The sequence below is a fragment of the Nelumbo lutea genome, chromosome 5 (genome assembly GCF_056320005.1).
Source record: "Nelumbo lutea isolate HS-2025 chromosome 5, American lotus-T2T, whole genome shotgun sequence".
NCBI classification, from domain to species: Eukaryota; Viridiplantae; Streptophyta; class Magnoliopsida; order Proteales; family Nelumbonaceae; genus Nelumbo; species Nelumbo lutea.
In genome coordinates this window covers 41,525,729-41,548,023 of record NC_142688.1, presented here as the reverse complement: position 1 = coordinate 41,548,023, position 22,295 = coordinate 41,525,729, and the positions used below count along the sequence as shown (strand labels likewise).

Genomic DNA, 22,295 nt, shown 5'->3' with positions numbered 1-22,295 from the left:
ATGGTGGTAAAATAAACCAAGCCCCAAGGAATCAACCCAAAGAAAAATCAGAGCGGTATTCCTACTTCAATCTTCTTCTAGCAACATGTTCTCAGAAATGTAATCATCTCTCCAGTGGCCAGGTTTCTTGACAAAACAGCTGCTTAAATTACTATAAAGACCAAAGTTTAAGATGCTTAAATGAACAAAGCTTCATATTGTGATAATTTTATAAAAAATTCTCAGTGGACCAGATTAAATTTTGTTCCAAATAAATAATTGGGTCAGTTGATCTAAACCTCATTTAAATTCAGATTGGTCATTCTCAAGTCTAGCGTACCGTTGAAATGGCTTCTGAAATCATTTAGTCAGCCAGTTGAGTTTGCAGTTTTGCAGTTCCTTCTTTGCTTGAAAAACCAGAACACTATCCCATCGTATTGGCAATGGTCAAAATCCAAAACCTCACACCCAAGAATGGTCTATCTTTACAACACCAAAAGCTATTGTTCCAATTGCATTGGCTATTGTCAAATTCAAGTCCATGCTTACACCTAAAGCATGCTTTGTTTTCTTTGAGTTTTAACAATTGGATCTAGAAAAATGGGAAATCAAAATAAGTATCATAACATGATTTGGGAACGGAGAAATCTACCTAAGTGATGATACATAATTCATGATCATAGAGCCGAAAAGGCAAAAAGGAAAGATCCTAATCTTCTTCTTTGATTCAGATTCAAGTAGGATTCAGGAAGGGGACGAGAGGCTACCAGTCTACCACCTGCCAGCAGTGGATGGCCACCCTCCATAAATAGAACGAGCATCCAAGTGAATGAAAGAGAAATGGCTCATTGTCCGTCGTTTTAGAATATAACTAGCTGATGAATACTTATTCAAGCTGAAGATGTGGTCAACTGTTATTGGGTTCAAGGATACCATGAAATGAGTAAATAACTAAATACTAGGGCTCATATAGTTGATAATTTTACACTAGGAAACCAAAAACAGCACTAACATACTGAAGCAGAAACAGAGAGAAACAGACTTGAGGAATATTATTTATCAGTTCAAGAATCTAAGTTAGGAAAGGAACCATTCAATGAAATGGTAACTGGTGATTAGTTTTCATCTACTAGATAGATATATTCAAAATGCAAACGAATAGGACAAGGTGGACCAAAGAATTTCAGTGAGAGTGGAAATTTATCAGCACATTCTAATGATACTCACACCTGGACAAAAGCTCCTTCTTCATCTTCCTTCTACACATGGTCTTTTCCTAATTACAATCCAAACAACAAATCCATAACCATATATAGAAACTGCTAGAATAAGATACATTCACAAAAATAATATGTTCTTTTCATCAAAAGGGAGTAGGGAGATTAGGGCATATCCCCTGTGAAAAGACAAGTACCCTTATTAATCTACATGTATGCTTCATATGGGTGCCCATCTTTTCAAAACACCACGTTTGATCTATTCACTAGGAGTGTACCCCCTTTATGCGCTCTAATCGCAACTCTTCATCAATGATGTTAGATAGAAAAGATACATCACAAGTCAAAAGATTACAACTTCTTTTATAGAACAAAATTTTCAAAAGAATACCCAGTGTCTATATAACATAATTAATGTTCTGTATAGGATAATTCATGTATCAAGCATCGACTATAATTAATTCAAAAACCATAATTCTGTACTACTCAACTGACACTTGATAGAAATGAATCAAATGGAATTGCAGAGTTACACATTTTCTGAGAACACAGCAGATAAATACAAGGACACTAATGTCTACTATTTGATTCACATAGAAGATTCAACATACAACAACGATAATGAGCCATCTCACTTCATTTCCGGCTACCAGTGAATCCAATACCTCCTTGGAATAACTCGTTAATCCGAGCTTCAATATCCTCGACACTGTGTCTTATATGCTTCTCTGTATGCCTCTCTACTTCCGGAACATTATGCAACCTCCCCAGAAAATTCCTATACGCGGATAGAACATTTCCTGTGGCAGAGAGCCTCATCTCTGTCCGGAGCTGCTCATCCACGACAACCCAAGTTGATTGAGTTTTGCACATCTCCTCGAACTGCATATTGAAGCTCTTAAGCTTCTCCTTAAGCAACTTAGAGGCTGCACTTGGAGCAAGTGAGCTATTGTCGAACTTCAACACTGCAATAACCTTGCCCCATGAGTTCCTCTGGTAGTTCACGTGGTATTGCCTGACCTTCGCCGAGTGTTTACGAATCCAATCCTCACCCAGAAGAGAACCTAGTTCACTGTCTTTAACCTTTTGAACAATGTACCTAGTGTTGTTCATCAAGAAAATAGCGCTCAATGCAGAGTCTCTGTAGACCCTAGATTTGCCCTCCAAATTGCTCTCTAGGAGCTCCATGATCCAAGCCATTTGCACTGCTAAAGGTGATGATGATGATGCTCGATCATTGGGGTCAGAAGTCCGATAATCTCCAACAGAGGGAATGTTGTCTTCAAAGACCTGCTCCAGGGTCTGACGTGCTCCACAGGCCGCCCGGAGGTAATTCATTACATACCGAGTGATAGGATGAAGACCACCACCAGGCACAGCTGCTTTTGCTGGATCCCGCCGGATCAAATTCTCCAATTCCATAAAAATCCCTCTAATTGCTTCCCCAAGTCTCTTCCAAATTGTAACCGCTTCAGTCCGAAGGAAAGCACAGTAGTGATCAGAGAATACTTCCTCAAATTCTGGCATCAGATCTCTAAGCGTTTCAAATACATCAAGGATCTTGAACAAGCGCTCGGGCGCTCGACTACCAATTGCAACTGCATCAGCAAAATTTAGGAGTTGGATGGCCGTGCCCCTACAGACCTCCATGAACGAAAGGTCTGAAGCAGCGGAAAGGCCAAAGAAAACTCGGTCACAGAGTCTTTGCTCGCTGGGGAACAGAATCCGGAGCGCCACATTTACTGCCTTGGTCCACCGCTCGATCTCGTCTTCAAGCTCCGTCCACGGCATCTTGTGAACCTCTTCGATGCTAAGCTTCTGTAACCCTAACCTAGAAATGCTCTCCTCCAAGAAATCCCTCCTGCAACTACTGTACACATGAGAACACTCCTTCCCAAAGCCGGCCGCAACCATTCGCTTCGCGATCTCGTGCAGATCGTTGATGGTCCCCAGCGGGAGCGCGTCTATGACGATATCAAAATCCGTGACCGGGTGCGCCACAGGAATCCGATCCTCATTCTCATCTTCGTCCTCATCCTCATCCGACGAGAAATTCCGATTCCCAGCCCCAGAGCCTTCCAATCCATCTCCGGAAAACCGGTTCTGCAGATTAAACGGCTCAGCGCTCCGTTCAATCAACAACCGAAACTCATCCTCAAGCCGAAACATAGCCTGCTGTAAAAGATCATCAGCGCGATCCAAACACGCGGTAACCGGCTTCTCCGCAGCCATATGGTTCCAATCCCGCACCGTGGACAGCAACTCATCGATGGCATCGATGAACCCCGCAGAATCCGCGGAATCGGCCCAAATCGCCTGGTCCGCCGCTACGTAGCGGGAGATCCGACGGTCAAGCGACTTCAAGCTGTGCTCCAGGGCCGCGTAGCCCCTGGGATCATCGTCGCCGTCCATCTTCTCGGAAAGCTTTTCCCGAGAAAAGCGATGGTTGTCGAAGGTAGAGAAAATCTGGAGAATGTCATCGGTCATGGTCTCGGTGCGGCCAAGCGTCTTGGCAATGTGGCGGGCCACCGCGAGAAGCTTCTCTTCGCTGTTGTCGGCCATGAACGGTCTGCTTCAGCTGCTGCTGTGGTGCTATGGCTGGAGAATAAAACATGAGAAGGAGAGAGAAGCGAGAGTTTTCCCGCGGGAAGTGAAAGCAGTTGAGCGAAGTACCGAAAATAAAAGCTTGAGAGAGAAAACGCGGTTTCTGCAAAAGAGGATGACAGAGGTTGTTGGGTTGAATAAAGAACGGAAAAGGTGGGAAAATTAAAGAGAAAAAGAAATAATGACAACGCGGCAACGTCTCTGTCGAGAGAGTCGATTGTGAGAGGACGAGCGAGGCAATGCGACAACAAAAGAAGAGTTTGACTTGGAGAAAAAGGGGGGACTCAGGACTACTTCTCTGCTCCTCACATGAGGAGCAATTTATCGACGTCAGATTGGAATCTGCCTATGCATGATGAAATGACAACGGTTCGGAAGGGGGAGAGATAATGGCATCATGATGGGTTCATCATCAGGTGAATGATGAGGGTGTGATTAGTTGATTACGTTGCTAGGTGCTGATCTGACGGTGGAAATGTGTGATTTAGCCATTCAGGGGTTGCGTGTAAAGGAGGGAGGAGTGAAGTGCCCGTAATTGACGGTCACCCCTTGGTCAGTTTGAGAGTTGAGTCTGTGAGAGAAGAAGAGCAGGAGCAAGATTGCAAGAATGCGCGTATTACCATTTTCATTCATTGTTGTCCAGCGCCACCAGTTTCAATTTGCGTGCGAAATCAAAAGCCTGGTGGGACCACATGGCCCAGACTGAAGATGGGCCCACCATATGAGGTGAGGTGGTGATTATTGAGTTTTTAGGCGTTTTCTTAAGGGGGAACGTGACTTGACTGTTGATTGATCGAATGCATGACACCTGGCAAGTTTTTGGGGGCTTTAAAGTGTCGAGACTCCGGATTTCGGACTCCAGTCCAGGGTGCCAGCCGCGTGTGGCCCCCGACTCGAAATAGTCCGTCCCTTGTTGAACCCGGTTTACAAAAAAAAAAATCATTAGAGGGGGACCAGAGGAATAAGGTCCTTGATTGAATACGGAATTTAGCGAGGCAAAGTGAAGCCAAGGAATGAGAATAGGAGGATAAGAAGGGTCGAGGAGGGGCAGCTTATCGATGGATGATGGGACGGCTGTTTAATCGTTTTTGTCCTTTACATAGCTTCCAACTTCTCACTGGTTAGGGGTGGTACTAGCGACCCGAACATTCGACCATTCGAATTCGGCCGGGCAGAAAAGAAAAGGATTGACCGTTCATGGGCCAGGTTCAGACTGAGCTTTTCCCAAAATTTGAATGGGCCTGGCTCTTTATGGCCCATGAACAGGTCTAACCATAATAGGTTTGATAATCTCAAGGTATGCTGTATGTATATAAAGACAATAAAACCTTAGTATTCTTCATAGCACAGCACAGCCTTCTTCCTGAAAGTTGGAACCAAACTATTTAGATTTGTTAGGGGGGTGTTTGGCAATGTGTATGATCTTATTTTTGAAAATGAGAACAATTGCCGCATCTGCAACATTCAAGGTTCAAAATTTCGATACAGTCTGATGTGCCGGTTGGGGCATATCGATACAGTCTGATGTATCGGTTGGAACGTATTAGCCTGTACCAAAATTTTGATCCTTGTTATTTTATGAAATCTATTTTTATTTCAAAAAAAAAAAAAACAAAAATGCACATTCACAAACATCCCCTTATTTAGTAATATTCTTTTTCCCGCTTTGAATGGCTATAGCTAAATATTAGTTCACCCAGAAGCAACTTTGGTTTAAGTACTTTCAGTTTCATGTCCTGCCCTTGTAATCATGATTCACATTCTCACCTAATCCAAAATTAGTACTTTTTGTCTTGTTAACAGTACAGATTTTGTACCAAAAAATTCAATGCAAATTTCGCACCATTTTCCTTCTCCATTGTCTCTCATATAATCTGGGACCATATAATTTTTATTTTCCATTCTACTTACAACCAAACACGACAAAGTCTAACCTGAAAGAAAATAAACCAGAATTTACACTCTTGCCAATTTTTATTTCCATTAAAAGTTACCAAACACGACCGCAAACGATTGAAGTCTAGAATTAATTATCATCACATGGATTGCATGACTGCTTGCACCAACTGGTAGTCTGGTAGTAGAAATTTTGCATCCCAAAAATTGATGCAAATTTTGCATCATCTTCCTCCCAAATTCACTCTCATATAAGACGGGATGGCATCATTTTACTTTCCACTATATTCCTCATAAACAAACCAAACAAAATCAAAACTAAAACAAAAGTAAATCAGAATTTTCACCCAGCCCATTTGCACTTCAATGCAATTATACCAACGCAAAATCGCAAATGAAACTTGAAGTACAGATAAATGGAGTCTTACTAACAATTAGCTTATCATCACATGGGTTGCATGAACAAGGGTTAGAATATCCAAATTTAAATCCCCACAGCACAAAGCCCCAATGTTAGGGGCCATTTGAGAGGGCTGAGCTGAAGATTCAGTTAAACTGGTTCAGTTGCTTTGAAGCATCGAGATGAGTGACTCAAAGAGGCTGAAATAGACAATCCTTCAAATGACTGACTGACAGCCAATTTGGGTTCTCTGGATTTTCTTTTCACTAAACATAATTTATAGATTGTCCATGTGGGGTTGATCCGAAAAGTCAGAAGCTGCTGCGCTTCAACCCTCTCAAATGCACACTTAGGCTTTGTGTTTCGGGGCTTAAAAGTGTTTTAACCTTAATTATGTTTCTAAAAGAATTGCTTATCACTCGCTTAAAACACTTTTTGTCACATTTTCATTTACTACAAAACCAAAACTCAAAGGTTGAAGCTTATCATCACTTTGCATGGCAAAGCTAATTTGGAGACATTGATCTGTTCTTTTCTTCCATTACTATCTGGGTGAATCTTAGAAACAGCCTTTCTATATGTACAAATATAATACCGCTGACCGACTGTTGCATACATCTGTCTCTCCCCAAACCCCACATTGGCCAGAGACTCTGTGCACTTGGCTGCCCTTTTTATCTCTCCTTCCACCACCAGTAATTGTTTATTAAGCACAAGCTCATATGTCTTAAGAATTCTTAAAGCCCGGCTTTGAACTTCAGTGGGACCAAGTTAGGCCATACTTTACATACAATCCTGGCCCTGCTGAACCAGTCTGGTGAAAGTCATAAGAATCTCAGAGAATAGCTCTTCAGAAAGACCTGGATCTCCCAGTTTGTATCCTCCATTTCTTCCTTCTCAATCTTCTATCTACTGCATTCTTCTTCCTTCCATTGAAACCAGGAAAAAACTTTATGCTGCAGAGGTGGTGCAGAAGTTTCGGTTATGGTGAGCATCACTTTCCAGGAAGATGGTGGGGATGAAGCCGCCAATCAATCCACCATGCCACCTGACAGGCCACCTTGGGCTCTGAAACATTCTGTGCATAGAAGTAGGACCCATGGACAAGGGACCCACCTCAACAATGTCACAGGGTCCCAGATGTTTACTGTAACTCTGTAAGATGGTGGGTTTGTATCCCTTCTGAGCATTTTTTTAATTCATAAGTTGTTTTTTCTTCCACACTGAATTCTGAAGAGAAGACATAGGTTATAGAAAAGCTGCAAAGACCGAGAAGCCCACTCACTCTGTCACTCAACCCTAATACCCTATAAGCCATGAGCTGTCTTCTTCTGGATTTGGTAGCTTTGTTTTGACTTGAATGAATGTTCATAAACGGCTCTGCCAAGGCAATCCATTCAGAATCCCAACAAAAGAAAGAGCATCTCGAAAGGGAAGTTGCTCACGACAATGTAATACGGCGGTCGTTGAGAAATCAGCGAACAATTGGCTGCCTGAAACTTACCCGGTTTGCTTAGAACAATAGAACCCAACTCGCTTCTTGCCAAAACTATAGCTGTAAGGTTGAACGGCTACATTATTAGGACCTTAGAGTATCAACGGATTGGTTTTGGGTTGGATTCCATCCAAATCAAAATCAATTTATTAAATTGGAACGGTACAGAATTAATGGTCAAAGTATTAATCGGATTGGATTGGATTGGTCCATTTGTAATAGATTTATATTGAATTGGGTCGGATTTGAACAATATCCGGTCTATCAATAAAAGATAAAAATACAGTTATCAATTGATCACATTTGGGTTGAAACCAATCTAAATTAAAATCAATTTTAACAGATTGGGTGATGCAGAGTATTCATCGGATTGTAATGGAACTGGTCCATTTGTAATAGACTCATATTGGACTGGATCAGATTGGACCAGATCCGGTCCAATTGACACCCCTATACATGGTGCCATGGTGGGGTTATGGTTTATGGGCCTGGGGTCCATTAAGTTAGCACCCGTCAATCTTTGTAGCTTATCCATAGCATTACAGGGAGTTAAGATCTGCTCCTCAGTGCATGCCTCACACCAGCCTCACAGCGCGTATCATTCGTGCACCTGGAACATCTCGTATTTGTAAATTTTTAATTCATGGGAAAATGTTCGAGATGCATCAGTGTGAGGCGTGCTCTGTGAGGAGATCTGATCTCTGAAACGGGATCAAGTAGTCAACCCCATGTAGATGGCACAAGGCTTATATGATGATGATGGTATGGTACTAAATAGAACCGAATAGCAAAATAGGATTAATGTAGCCAATCCCATATAATTGGGATAAGGCTTAGATAGCGATGATGAAGATGATGAAGTCTGCATAAAGCTCATCAAATGGGAATTCAAACTGGCATCAACCAATGGAGTCTCGATACATCCTACCAATCTGCAAAGTAAAATTCTCAACCCAACGTTCTTAAATTAACGAGGGAAAGCCATTCCATTTATATGGTGCTCGTTTAGGTAACGAGAGTTTGGGACAATGGGGAAAAATTGGCCATTTACATGTATCTTCTCGCATTGATAGAAAGCATATCTTACAGTGAACTGACTTTTAGAATCGAATATTAAGGAATAAATACAACTCCACTCCAATCAGCAGTCTTTACCCAACTATTTGCATCAGCCACAAGTATCCCATTTTTCCATTCCATTCAATCAACAACATTGACAGTGAACAAATAGTGTAAGCAGAGAAATAGACAGCTACTAGTTCCTCATCAAGTGAATAAGGATGTATCTAAGAGCCTGAAAGGACTTTGGTTAGTGAGCTCTGCAACAATGCAACAGAATCTATAGCGGACCTTGCGAACCAACTTATTCCCACTTTAACCCGATGTTCATCTGTTGGTAACCTGATCAGGTATGCTATCTTCCTCGCTGCAATGGGAATAGAAGTATGGTTAGTTCAGGTGACTAGAATGGCACAAGTTCATGTAAGACATGGAAGCTTACCTGTATGGCCAATGGGTCCCTCTAATGTTAGCCCCTCAATAAAGCTCGGAGAAAGTGCTGCATCATTCCTTCCCAGGGTCATCATTTCTCCCAGATTCTGAAATCTGGCAATCAAATTGAACATGTCAGATACCATTGTTTTTATAGTGTTAACCAATGAGCACTATTTATTGAATGGAACAGTTGCCCAGTATTGCTTAGCACCAAAAGACTAGCATCTTAAGTGAGAAATCATGTTGCATGTAAGCTTCCTCTGGACAAGGATGAAAGCTAAAATGCCTCCAGGTATTTAACTGGATGCCTCCCCGTCTCGTGTAGCCAATTTCCCATTTGTAACAAAAAAAAAAAAAACAGATCATATACCACATCCATGTAGCCCCTTGTTTTAGATTTGTTCCAGACTACTGTTATCAGATGTAATAGTCATTAAGCTACCAAGGTTAATAGGTTATTTACCCATATTGCCTAGAACATAAACCTCCTTGAATACCAATATGGGCATGGTGTAGAGTAAGGGAATCTAAAGATTGAAGTATCACAAGATCATTATGCCATATCCTGTGCCCTATAACAATTCAGCCAATTTATTTATCAAAAAAAAAAAAAACAATTCAGCCAATTCTGGAACCTAGGCTCATAAACTGACCTAGCAATCAAAATCATGTACAGAGATGTAGATATACAGGTTTTCAAGTGAGGGGCTGCCTTTATGGTAACTCCGTGTCCTTCCATAAGTGAGTGAAGGAGGAAACTAGCATTCAAAATTTAAGAGAAATCCATAAAACTGGCAAGTGGAAGACAGGTATCTGACATGAAATCATGGCAAATAATAATAAACATTCAATATTGCTCAAACTTTGGGCCACACTGATATTAATGTTTCAGCAGCCACCATTAACCAAAGAATTGGCCATCTCATGACAAGTATTTCATATTATGATGCTTAAATTGGAAAAAGAGAATTTTATTTCAATGATTTACACCAACTTGCCAGAGAAGGCAAAGGGTGAGGGAAACCATTCAAGGAGCAAAAGCTAGGGACAATTTAAATTTTACCTTGCGCATTAGCATCGAAGATACAAGAAATGACAATAAGAACAGAAATTGAGCAAAGGAAACCCAAATGTCAAATCAACTCGAACACTTCTTCTTTTTCCTGAATATTTATCATCATTCCCCACATGTTTCCCATTAGTGAGGGGACAACATTAAATTTTACGTCTATTTTGTAAGTACTACAAAAATGACATTCCCACCAGAAACAAATTTTGTCATAACTTTCAAAAGTAGAACCTGAATCTGACATCACATGTCCTCGTCAGTGTAGGAAGAGACTTATGTCTCCTAATGGGATCTTGTGGCTTTCTAATTTAGGCCTACCCTTTAGCCTCCAAATTACCTGCTCATGGACTTCCAGGAATGTGGATTTGCTTTCGTTTTTTTTTTCATTTGAAGTAGGAACTTAGGATTTCATTTTTGGATTGGGTGCAAGTTACTTTTTTCTTTTTTGATAAATCAACAGGAAAGTATTGGCTTCAAGAAAATTTACTTTGCATTTCTTAGAAAGTAGCAAAGTCACATGGTTTAGGACACCCCCAAAAGTGGGCCAACACTGAATCTTTTGCTTAAGAAGGTAACTGTAAATTGTATTAACCATAAGAGGTATAGAAGACAACCCCAAAAGATGATGAGATGTCATACAAGGGGCACCGCATCCAAAAGTATGCCATATGAGCTATACAAATACAAGTGTTCAAAAAGAACTAAATCAGAATATCTATATATCTAACATCCCTACAGTCCTTCTACATGGCAATCCAGGAGGAGGGCAACCCCTGACTTTTCTCAAAAACCATCTCCACCTTCAGGGAGCATTGTTCTCAAAGATCCTGGCATTACACCCTAACCCACTACACAGTGGGGTAATGCTTTTGCATAAGACCATATCCCTTTTGCTGATAATGCTAATATTGAAAAACATGCTAAACATATTATTGACAGAACGTAGTTAAAAACTTAAAATACAAACCTAAACGGTAACAAAGGCCGGTTATTGATTGCTGCCCAAATGTTCCAGCCAGCATAATCTGCTTGCTGAAAAGCAACCTGGGAAGCATGGAGAAGCAACTTAGCACAAATAAATAAACAGTAGTAGTTGTGTAAAAGCTCAGTAGGAAGATAGAAAATATTCTCTAAAGGAATAAGATATCTAGCTCATTCAAAAAAATGAGAGAAGATAGAGATTACCTGTGCAGTGGCTGGAAGAAGCTTTCCAGAAGAGTCCCTTACAGCAGCAGAGTCACCCACAGCAAATATGCGTGGATGGCCTTTGACACGGAGAGTTTCATCTGTTTCTGCTTGGCCCCTACCATTAATAGGAAATGCTAGTGGCTGATCATAGTATTCAAGTGGAGGCACTAGAGGTTTATTACCTACTGTCCATAGTACCAAATCAGCTTCCAGAATCTGACTTTTTAAGCCTTTTTGAGCAGGTTGAAGTTCCAGAATAAGTTTATCATGATCATGTTGTCTTGCAGTATCCCTACCCTCTAATGTTTTTGTCACATTGTCTGAAACCTCGACCTCACCACATTTTTTTATGCAGTTTACAAAATAACCCAGGAAAAGCTGAACATTCCTTGATGAGAGAACCTGATGATTGCATAAAAAATACTGTAATTTTTGGCACAATGCATCAGATTTCAAATTACAATTCTTCATAGCTTTAGGGAACAAAATCCGCCAGCATTGACAAAATAGAGTATATATTATTTGTAGCAATCTACAAGAATATGCTAAATAGCCAATGAGGTAACAGATATGCTGATCTTTCTACAAAAGATTAACCAGACATAGACTTTAGTTATCAGCAAGAATTTTTTCTGCAAGCATGATGGGTATGAACCTTAAGAAAGGGTTGTGAATAAGCTGAGCTTAGAATATAAAATAACCTGCTATGATACCAACTGATGTAGGACAGCTTGATTTGACACCAAATTTATGTAGGGTTGACTGCTCCGATACAAATTCGTGTGCAATCACTTGCTCGAATGCCAAATTATGTATAGGACTGACTGTTCTAATACCAAACCAAACTAATGTAGGATGACTATGACCCAGAATTGAGTCTAGGAAGGTATTGATTAGCTAGAATAGTGTTTATATATGATTTCAGAACTAAAGGTATAGAGGGGTTAGGTTATAAAGGGCCTCAGGGCTTAATTGAAAGCAATGCAAATTTGTCCTACAACTATAAAACTTCAAATTGAAGAACATAGATCTAGAGATGGAATTTTTCAATAAAATTTTGTAAGTAGGTGTTGAGAATGGTTAGACAGGGGTGTTTTTGGTCATTTTCTCCTTTCTTATACTCTCTCTGTATTTGGGCACCCAGATAGGGGCCTTCTTGTAATTATTAATTTTCAATTATAAAGTGAACTTTTGAGGGTGTGAACAGTGAACTTCACACACCTCTTGACACATTGCTTTCTTCTTCCTCTTCTTCCTTTCTTCTCTTCTTTCTCTCTCTCTCTTGAAACCCTAGTTTCTGCAACTTGGTATCAGAGCGGGTAGAAGCATCTGGGAGTTAGTTTTCTGCTGATCTCCTACCCAGAGGCAAACTGCTGACGTCAGACCGCCACCGGATGATGTCAGCAGTCTGTACAGGTGTAGGCATAAAACCAGAATAGTTTGATTCACCCTGATTTTAGATAAATTTTGGTATGACTCTTGTCGTTATATGAAACTTCTATGATTTATGGTGGACTTTTCAAGGAAAAAATCGCAGAAATTCCAGATTTGATGTTGAGCCATGTACAGCAGGTTTAGTGATTTTTTTCTGCTGTAAAACTAGACCATTCAGGTCGTTTTTCAATTTGGGATTGACGGGAAGTGGTCCCGTAATTTTCTGAGCAGTGTGATTTTTGGGAGATTTTTTTTCTCCCTCTATTTTGCCGCCAACCTAGTTTTTTGGGTCTTCCTTTGGTTCTTAACTATGGGGTAACTTGTTTTTGGGTCTGGAACCCCGATTAAAGTGTTGGGGGGTCCTTTTTGGTTGGTGAAAAGGTGTCTTGTTAGAATATGGAATCATCTAAGGATTTTCAGATGGTTCCTGGTGTGCTCCTGGGAACTGTAGATATTTCCAGTGGTATGATAACTACTATTAAACTGGATGGAACTAATTTTTTAGAGTGGTCTCAGTCTGCTAAACTTACCATTACTGGGAGGGGTAAACTGGGATTCATCATAGGAAGGGAAGGGAAGTCAAGTCCTGAAGACCCAAAATTTGCAAGTGGGAACAGGCAACTCCCTTGTTATGTCATGGCTGATTTGCTCAATGCAACCTCAAATTGCCCAAAATTACATGTTTCTTCCATCTGCCATGGATATCTAGGATAGGGTAGTTGCTACTTATTCCCAAGTTAACAATACTTCTAGAGTGTATCAGCTTCGGAGGGAATCTTGCAGTATGCATCAGGGGGAGAGATCTGTTGCTATGTATTTCTCTTCTCTACAGTTTATCTGGGAAGAAATGGATCACTTGAAAGCTCTAGTTTGGAAGGACCCTGAAGATGGTGAGCAGTATCGGAAGTACATAGAGGAGAATAGAGTCTTTGATTTTTTGGTTGGTTTAAACCTAGAGTTTGATTTCACCAAACAACACATTCTTGTACAAGGGGAAGAAAGCCGAAGAACCGCCATGATGCAATCCTCTATGAGTGATCATTCTGCCTTTATGTCATCTCAACCCAAGCAAAATACTAGCAAACATCACATTGCAAAGAATGTCAAGGATATTATTTGTGAGTACTGCAAGAAGCCAAGACACACTAAAGAAAGGTGTTGGAAGCTCAATCCTCATCTAAAACAGGGAAGAAGGGCAATGCTCACTTGGCTACAATTGGTAATGATGCTCAGCCCTTGGATGTGCTTGACTCCGCTGATGTGAGGGACAAACTCAGGAATATATTTTTGCAGCTAGAGAAGGGTTGTACATCCTCATCATCTGGTTCTGGACTTGGGAATCTATCTAGTTCATATGCCAAGACAGGTACTGCACTTGCTCGCTCCACCTCCTTTAGCCCATGGATTGTAGACTCTGGGGCCAGTGCCCATATGACTAGTATGCCTTCACATTTTACCTCATATAAGTTAACCCCGGGGAAGGGAAAGATTACTGTTGTAAATGGATCTCAGACCCCAATCTTGGGTTAGGGTGAAGTCAGAATCACTAATAACCTTTCTCTTGACTCTGTTCTACATGTGCCCCAGCTACAAAAAAAATTATTGTCTATTAGTTCTCTAACAAAATCCCACAATTGCTCAGTGACCTTTTTCCCACCCATTGTGTTTTTCAAGACCGGAGCACGAGGAAGACGATTGGAAGTGGGCATGAAGTAGATGGAGTCTACCTCCTGGATGAACCTTCAGAACATGGATTGTCAAGCCAGATTGAGTCTTGTTCCAATGAGAAAATGAGTTTTTGAAATTATGGCATTGTCGCCTTGGTCATATGTCTGTCAATTCTGTCAATTTTTTGTTTCCAAACTTGTTTGATTCTGTGTCCAAATCGAATTTTGAATGTAAAGTTTGTCATTTATCCAAACAATGTAGAAACACATATTTTGCAAGCAGTAAAAGAAGTAATGTTGCCTTCCATTTGATCCATACTGATGTTTGGGGCCCATATGTTGTTCCCTGTATGGAGGGTACAGATATTTCATTTCTCTTCGTTGATGACTACAGTCAGTATACATGGCTTTATTTGATGAAAAGTAGAGATGAAGTTCCTATGATTGTTCAAAACTTCATGAATATGATCGAGACAATTTGAGAAAAGAATTAAGATAGTAAGATCTGACAATGCCAAGGAATACTTTGAACATCACTTGCATAGGTTTCTTGAAGACAGGGGCACTATTCACCAAAGTTCATGTAGTCATACTCCACAACAAAATGAGGTGGCTGAAAGAAAAAACAGACATGTGGTTGGAGTTTCTCGAGGCTTATTGTTCCAACTCGTTTCTGGGGTGATGCTATTGAGACAGATGTACATTTCATTAACAGACTCCCATCAAGGGTCCTTAACCTCCTCATCAACTACTCTTCTCTGATGAACCTCCTTTTAATCTACCCCTTAAGGTCTTTGGTTGTGTTTGCTTTGTTCATGATATGAGTCCTTCCCCACGCAAGTTTGACCCTAAATCCGTTAAGTGTGTATTCCTTGGTTACTCTCCAGTCCAAAAAGGCTATAGATGCTTTAATGCTCTCTCTGGAAAGAGATATGTCTCTAAGGATGTTACCTTTTTGGAACCCTCTTCCTTTTTCCAATCATCCCGTCCTTCTTTCAAGGGGAGAATGCAACTGAAGATCGGACTCCCTTCTGCCTTCCTATTCCTACCTCTATTCCTCCCTCTCTTCCTACCTCTATTCCTTCTCCTCCTCCTCCTATGTATCGACCTCGGTCCTGGCAGCAGTTTTTCATCAGGCACAATAAGAGGGTGGCCCCTGAAGCAGAATGCCCATCACAATCTAAATCCCCAGACTCAAGTAAACTTGAACCTCCTGACAATCCTATTATTGATTCTGACATTGATCTTCCTATTGCCATTTGAAAAGGGAAGAGGACATGTAGCAAGTATCCTATCACTAACTATGTATCTTATGATGCTCTCTCCCCTTCCTATTGTGCCTATATTTCTGCTATTTCTTCTGTTTCCATCCCTCATAGTGCTACAGAGGCAATGCAGTGCCCTAATTGGAAGGAAGCTATGAACCAAGAAATGGAGACCCTAATAAAGAACCAGACTTTGGAGGTTGTTCCTTGCCCTAAAGATAAGATTCCTATTAGGTGTAAGTGGGTTTATACTATTAAGCACAAGGTAGATGGCTCAATTGAAAGATACAAAGCTCGGCTTATAACCAAAGGATACACTCAGACTTATGGCATTGATTATCTGGAAACCTTGGCTCCAATTGCTAAAATGAACCCTATTCATGTGATCATGTCTCTTGCCACCCATTACTCGTGGCCTTTATATCAAATGGATGTAAAGAACACCTTCCTTAATGGGAACTTACAAGAGGAAGTGTATATGGAGTTACCACCTGGGGTAAGTTTCCCTAATAGTGATAGAAAAGTGTGCTACTTGAAGAAGTCTTTGTATGGGCTAAAACAGTCTCCAAGAGCATGGTTTGACAGGTTCAGGAGTGCCATCTTAAAGATTTATTTTTCTCAATCTCACGCTGACCACACCTTATTTATTAGAAGAGTTTATGGTAGAGTAGCAATGTTGATAGTATATGTTGATGACATTGTTGTGACAGGTGATGATATCATAGGTATCTCTTAGTTAAAGTCATTCCTTGCTTCTGAATTTGATATTAAGGACCTTGGTGATCTCTGATACTTTCTTGGCATTGAAGTTGCAAGATCCAAGAAGGGGATTCTTCTGTCACAAAGGAAATATGTACTTGATTTGCTTCATGAGGTTGGGAAATTAAGGTGTAAGCCTGTAGAAACTCCAATTGATCCCAACCACAAGTTGAACTCTACTGAAGGAGAAGTTCTTCCAGAAAGGGGGGTGTATCAGAGATTGGTGGGACGCCTTTTGTATCTTTGTTTGACTAGACCTGACATTTCCTATGTTATTGGAGTGGTTAGACAATATATGCATGAACTCATGACATCTCATATGCAGGCAGTTAACAAAATTTTAGCCTACCTGAAAGGATGCTCTGGCAAAGGGATGTTGTATTCCAACCACGACCATCTAAAGATCGAGGCTTACATAGATGTTGATTGGGCAGGGTCATCCGATTATTGTGCCTTAGTTGGAGGCAATGTGGTTTCCTGAAGAAGAAACAATCTGTGGTTGCTCGTTCTAGTGCTGAGGCAGAGTACAGAGCAATGGCTCATGGAGTGTCTAAACTATTCTGGTTGAAGACCTTATTGACTGAGATGGGCATCCAAGCAGATGTTCCAATGAGACTATATTGTGACAATCAAGCAGCCATAAATATTGCTCACAATCCTGTCCAACATGATTGTACAAAGCATATTGTAGAGAAGATGGGCCGAATGGCTCATAGGTTGTTTATTCTTCTTGTTATTTTGGGCCCATCCTGTCAATGTTAAGTTATTTTTTAAGTTTTTTGTAAATTCTACCCAACTAAGGGCCTCCTTGTAATTACTTAAAAATATCTAATAAAACAGTGTTAGAGGGCTGAGATAGAGACAGTTCGAAAACTCTTCTCAGAACCCTCATTTCCGAAACACACAAGTCTCCTCTCCTATCTTCAGTTTCAACATGGTATCAGAGCATATCTGAACTTGAACGTCCTAGGGCTGGAGGCTTAGTCACGTACTGCCTGATTCTTGGAGGTCAATGGACAAGCCCAAGACTAGAATCTCTTGGAGAAGGGGTTTGGTGACCAGGAAGAATCAGAGAAGAAGAAAAAAAGGGAAGGGGAACAGCTCGGTTTTGTTTTTGAAGCTCGACTGTGTTTGGACTGCTGAAGCTCGAACTGTAAGTTGTGCTCAGTTTTCTAGTTCTGTTTTGCATTACCTTCGACTGTGTTTAGACTGTTGAAGTGTTCGAAAATCCTAGCTGTTCTATACTACCTTCAACTGCATTAAATCTGGTTTAACCCAGAAATTTCTGGGCTGTTTTTCTCTTCTTCTTGGACTATTAAAACCTGCCAAAACATCCTTGTAGCAAGGCTGTGTATTGTTACTCTTGTTCGGCTGTCTTTAGAGGGTTGTACGAACAGTTTTTGGGGTCTTTTCTCTTCTTTGACAGTGGGGTTGTCTCCATTGCCCACACTGTGTTTGTGAAAAGGCCTATTCAGCAATACCGATTGGTACTTACTCTTCTTGGCTGAGTGTACAACCTTGAGAAGGTACTTCGGCTAAGTGCACAGTGCCTAGGAGTTTCTGATTTCTTCTTGAAGCCTGAACTCAGTGTGTTGCCTCCTTGTGGTCGGCTGAACTCAGTGTGTTGTCTCCTTGTGGTCGGCTGAATTCAGTTATTGCTTGTTCTTATCCAGCATACTTGTAGAAGTCACCTGAAATCATATTTGGAGTGTTTACATGATGTACTCCTCAAAGTTTGAAAACAAAAGTGGTGCTGAATATGGACTGGGTCAGGGGACTCCAAGTGATTCCTTATTGACTGTGACCACAGTTAAGCTAGATGGAACTAACTATCTGGCATGGTCACAATCAGTAAAGATTCATGTTTGTAGTAGAGGAAAGTGGGGGTTCATTTCCGGGAGTAAGAAGGCTCCCCCAGAAGATGATCCGTCCTACGAGAAGTGGATGCAAGAAAATTACACTGTCATTGGGTGGCTTGTGAACTCAATGCAGCCACAGATCAGCCAGCACTATCTATGGATGAATTCAGCAAAGGAAATATGGGATAGTGTTGCTGAAACCTATTCCCAAAAACTAAATGTGGCTAGAGCCTATAAGTTGAGAAGTGATGTAAAGAATCTGAGACAGGGGGAGAAACCATTATCTGTATACTTCTCAACTTTGAAGTCTTTGTGGCAAGAAATAGACTTGATAGAAGCTGTAACCTGGGACACCACCAATGATGCAGAGACCTACAGGAAACTGGTTGAAAGAAACAGGGTATTTGAGTTCTTAACCGGACTAAACCCGCAATATGATATCACAAAACAGAACATTCTTTCCAAGGAGTGTGTATCTTTGTCACAAGCTTATGCATTGGTGAGTAGTGAAGAGAACAGAAGGGTTGTACAGGTTCAAGGGGCTGATATTAATGATCACTTTGCTAATATGGGGATTAAACCTAAAGGGAATGTTGGAACTTCTAGTGGCACAGGAAAGAAAGAAGTTGTAAGTGAGTACTGCAAGAGGCCGAAGCACACCAAAGACAAGTGCTGGAAGTTACATCCTAATCTTGTTCCCATCAGGTTTCAAAAAAAATATGATAGTAAAAGATCAGGAAGTGCAAATGTAGCTGCCGGGCCAGATAGTGAAGAGATGTCTGCTTCTGCACAGTTGGCAGCCATGAGAGCAGAATATGAAAAGTTTGGGAAGATGATCAATCAGCTGAGTGATGTGACCTCTGCTACCAACCCTTCAGGAAAATCTACTACTTCAGCATTTGCTCATTCAGGTATAAGGGCTTCTGCTAATCATGCTACTTCTTGAGGTAATCTCAAGATCCCATGAATTATTGACTCAGGTGCTTCTGACCATATGACCAATCTGTCTACCTTGTTTGTTTCATATGACTTACTTCCTGGATGTGATAAAATCACTTTAGCTGATGGTTCACTTGCCCCTATCTCTGGTAAGGGAACCATCAAGGCTACAGATTCCTTGTTCCTCCCTTCTGCCCTTCATGTACCTAAACTAAATACAAATTTGTTGTCTGTGAGCAGTTTAACCAAGTCACTAAACTGTTGTGTAACCTTTTTTCCTTCCTACTGTGTTTTTCAGGATCTGGAGTCTCAGAAGGTGATTGGGAGTGGCCATGAGGCGAACGAAATATACCTGCTTGATACTCCGGGACAATGCACTGATCATCTTGGGAATGTTGCTCTTGGATCTGTCTCTTCAGAGTCTGTTAGTCAGATTATGTTGTGTCATTGTCATTTTGGTCATCTGTCTTTTTTGGCTTTGAGTCATCTATTCCCTGAACTGTTTAAGGGAATTAGTTTGTCCAGTCTTCATTGTGAATCTTGTGAATTGTCAAAGCATTGTAGAAGCAAGTATCCTTTGAGAAATAAAAGATCTTTTGTTCCTTTTAATATTGTGCATTCTGATGTGTGGGGGCCTTACCACTTACCCTCCATGGGTGGCTACAAATATTTTATCCTGTTTATTGATGACTTTTCACGATTCACTTGGATATTCCTGATGAAATCCCGTGATGAAGTCCCAAGACTTGTAAAACAATTCCATGAATTTGTTCTAACCCAATTTGATACCAGGATTAAAATCTTCAGATCAGACAATGCAAAAGAATACTTTGAGAAAAACCTATCCTACTATCTTTTTGACATGGGGGTTATTCATCAAAGATCATGTGCTAGGACCCCAGAACAGAATGGGGTTGCTAAGAGGAAAAACAGGCATATTGTTGAGGTTGCAAGAAGTATCTTATTTGCCTCACATGTTCCTACCAGGTTTTGGGGTGATGCTGTACTTACTGCTACCTATCTCATAGACCGCATGCCATCCAGGGTTTTGGGTTTTAAGTCTCCCTTCACTCTTCTTCATCCGGACAAAGATCTTTTTCCTATTCCTATTCGTGTCTTTGGCCGCACCTGTTATGTACATGTTCCAAGTGTCCAAAGGCATAAATTTGAACCCAAAGCCCAAAAGTGTATCTTCCTTGGTTATTCCCCCAAACAGAAGGGTTATTGCTGTTTTGATCCAAAGTCTGGCAATCGGTATGTCTCAATGGATGTCACCTTTAATGAGTCTTCCCCTTTTTATGGTTCCTCTCTAGAAGGACATTGTCCACAGGGGGAGAATTTGACACAGGTGTTTGCTCTTCCTCTTCCTATCCCTGTTGAGTCCCTTGATGTGTCTGCCTCTCCCTCAAATGAATCAAGGTTGGATCAGTCGTTCCATTCTCCTTGTCCTGGTACCCTACCTCCTCGTCCTATCCTCAATCCCAAGGTGTATCAAAGGCAAAGATCCAGAAATGTGCAGGTTGTTTCTCCTACAACACATGAGCCTCCTACACTTCCAGTCACAGAAGAGACAACAGGTACTGGTTCAGCACCTTTGGATTCACCCTTCCCTGACCTTGATATTCCCATTGCTGTTAGAAAAGGAAAACGGAAGTGCACTGCACACTGCATTTCCAAGCACCTTTCTTATAGTTTGCTTTCACCTTCATACTTTGCCTATCTCTCTTCTGTTGCTTCTCATCCTATTCCCAGGTTTGTGTCAGAAGCTCTTAAGATTCCAGAATGGAGGAATGCTATGAAATCTGAAATAGATGCCCTACACAAGAATGACACATGGGAAGTGATGGATTTGCCTGAAGGGAAGGATCCTGTTGGTTGCAAGTGGGTCTTTACTATCAAATACAGAGTTGATGTTACCATTGAAAGGTACAAGGCCAGGCTGGTTGCAAAAGGCTATACACAGACATATGGGATTGATTATTTAGAGACTTTTGCACTTGTTGCCAAGATGACATCTGTGAGGGTTCTTCTATCTTTAGCTGCTCACTTTGACTGGCCCCTTTATCAATTGGATGTGAAGAATGCATTTTTGAATGGCGAACTACATGAGGAGGTTTACATGTCTCTTCCTCCAGGGATGTATGGAACTGATATAAAAGGGAAGGTATGCAGGATGAAGAAATCTCTTTATGGACTAAAACAGTCCCCTAGAGCATGGTTTGAGAGATTTAGAACAGCACTTGTTAACTTTGGTTATGTGCAGACATAGTCCGATCATACTCTTTTTGTGAAGAGGAGTGGACCTCTGGCAGTATACCTCATTGTGTATGTAGATGATATTGTAGTGACGGGTAATGATGCCTCAGGAATTCAAGATCTAAAATCTTTTCTCCATACAGAGTTTGAGATTAAAGATTTGGGGGAATTGAGATACTTTCTTGGCATAGAAGTGGCTCGATCCAAGGATGGGATTCTTATCTCCCAAAGAAAGTATGTTCTTGACTTGCTCTCTGAAACTGGAAAGATGGGTGCTAGACCAGCTGCTACTCCTATTGATATGAGTCATAAACTCTCAGCCTCAAAAGGGACATTGTTAGAAAACAAAGGAATCTTTCAGAGACTTCTTGGGAAACTTTTGTATCTATGCATGACTCGGCCAGATATTGCATATGCAGTCAGTTGCATTAGCCAATTCATGCATGCTCCTCGAGACACTCATTTGGCAGCTACAGAGAGAATCATAAGTTATTTGAAGGGCTCCCCAGGAAAGGGTATTCTGTTTACCAAGCATGGTCATATGAAACTTGAAGCTTACACCGATGCTAATTGGGCCGGAAACATTGATGACCGAAGATCTACATCTGGGTATTGCAGCTTGGTAGCTGGTAATGTTGTTTCTTGGAGAAGCAAGAAACAATCGGTTGTTGCTCGGTCTTCTGCTGAAGCAGAATACAGGGCCATGGCACATGGGGTTTCTGAATTATTATGGCTAAAATCTTTGATGGAAGAACTTGGAGTTGAATATGACAA

At 41.0% G+C, this 22,295-nt stretch overlaps 2 protein-coding genes across 3 annotated transcripts in view; both read right to left on the bottom strand.

Annotated features, from left to right (window-relative positions):
- Nucleotides 1-1,572: 1,572 nt before the first annotated feature.
- Nucleotides 1,573-4,733, bottom strand: EXO70B1 (exocyst subunit exo70 family protein B1). The gene has a single exon (XM_088944801.1). The coding sequence runs from the start codon at nucleotides 3,756-3,758 to the stop codon at nucleotides 1,833-1,835; it is 1,926 nt and encodes a 641-aa protein (XP_088800927.1). The 5' UTR covers nucleotides 3,759-4,733; the 3' UTR covers nucleotides 1,573-1,832.
- A 3,897-nt stretch (nucleotides 4,734-8,630) lies between these two features.
- Nucleotides 8,631-22,295, bottom strand: part of NDC1 (NAD(P)H dehydrogenase C1) — a 71,859-nt gene continuing 58,194 nt past the window's right edge. For both annotated transcript variants that reach the window (XM_088945363.1, XM_088945362.1), the window contains exons 8-11: nucleotides 11,340-11,744; nucleotides 11,122-11,198; nucleotides 9,093-9,196; nucleotides 8,631-9,017 (exon numbers count right to left, since the gene is read on the bottom strand). In XM_088945363.1, coding sequence (XP_088801489.1) covers nucleotides 8,878-9,017; nucleotides 9,093-9,196; nucleotides 11,122-11,198; nucleotides 11,340-11,744 — 726 coding nt within the window. In that variant the 3' untranslated portion in view covers nucleotides 8,631-8,877. The remainder of the gene's footprint in view (nucleotides 9,018-9,092; nucleotides 9,197-11,121; nucleotides 11,199-11,339; nucleotides 11,745-22,295) is intronic.

Coding starts and splice junctions, on each gene's coding strand:
- EXO70B1 (XM_088944801.1), bottom strand. CDS start 3,758: ATGGCCGACAACAGCGAAGAGAAGCTTCTCGCGGTGGCCCGCCACATT.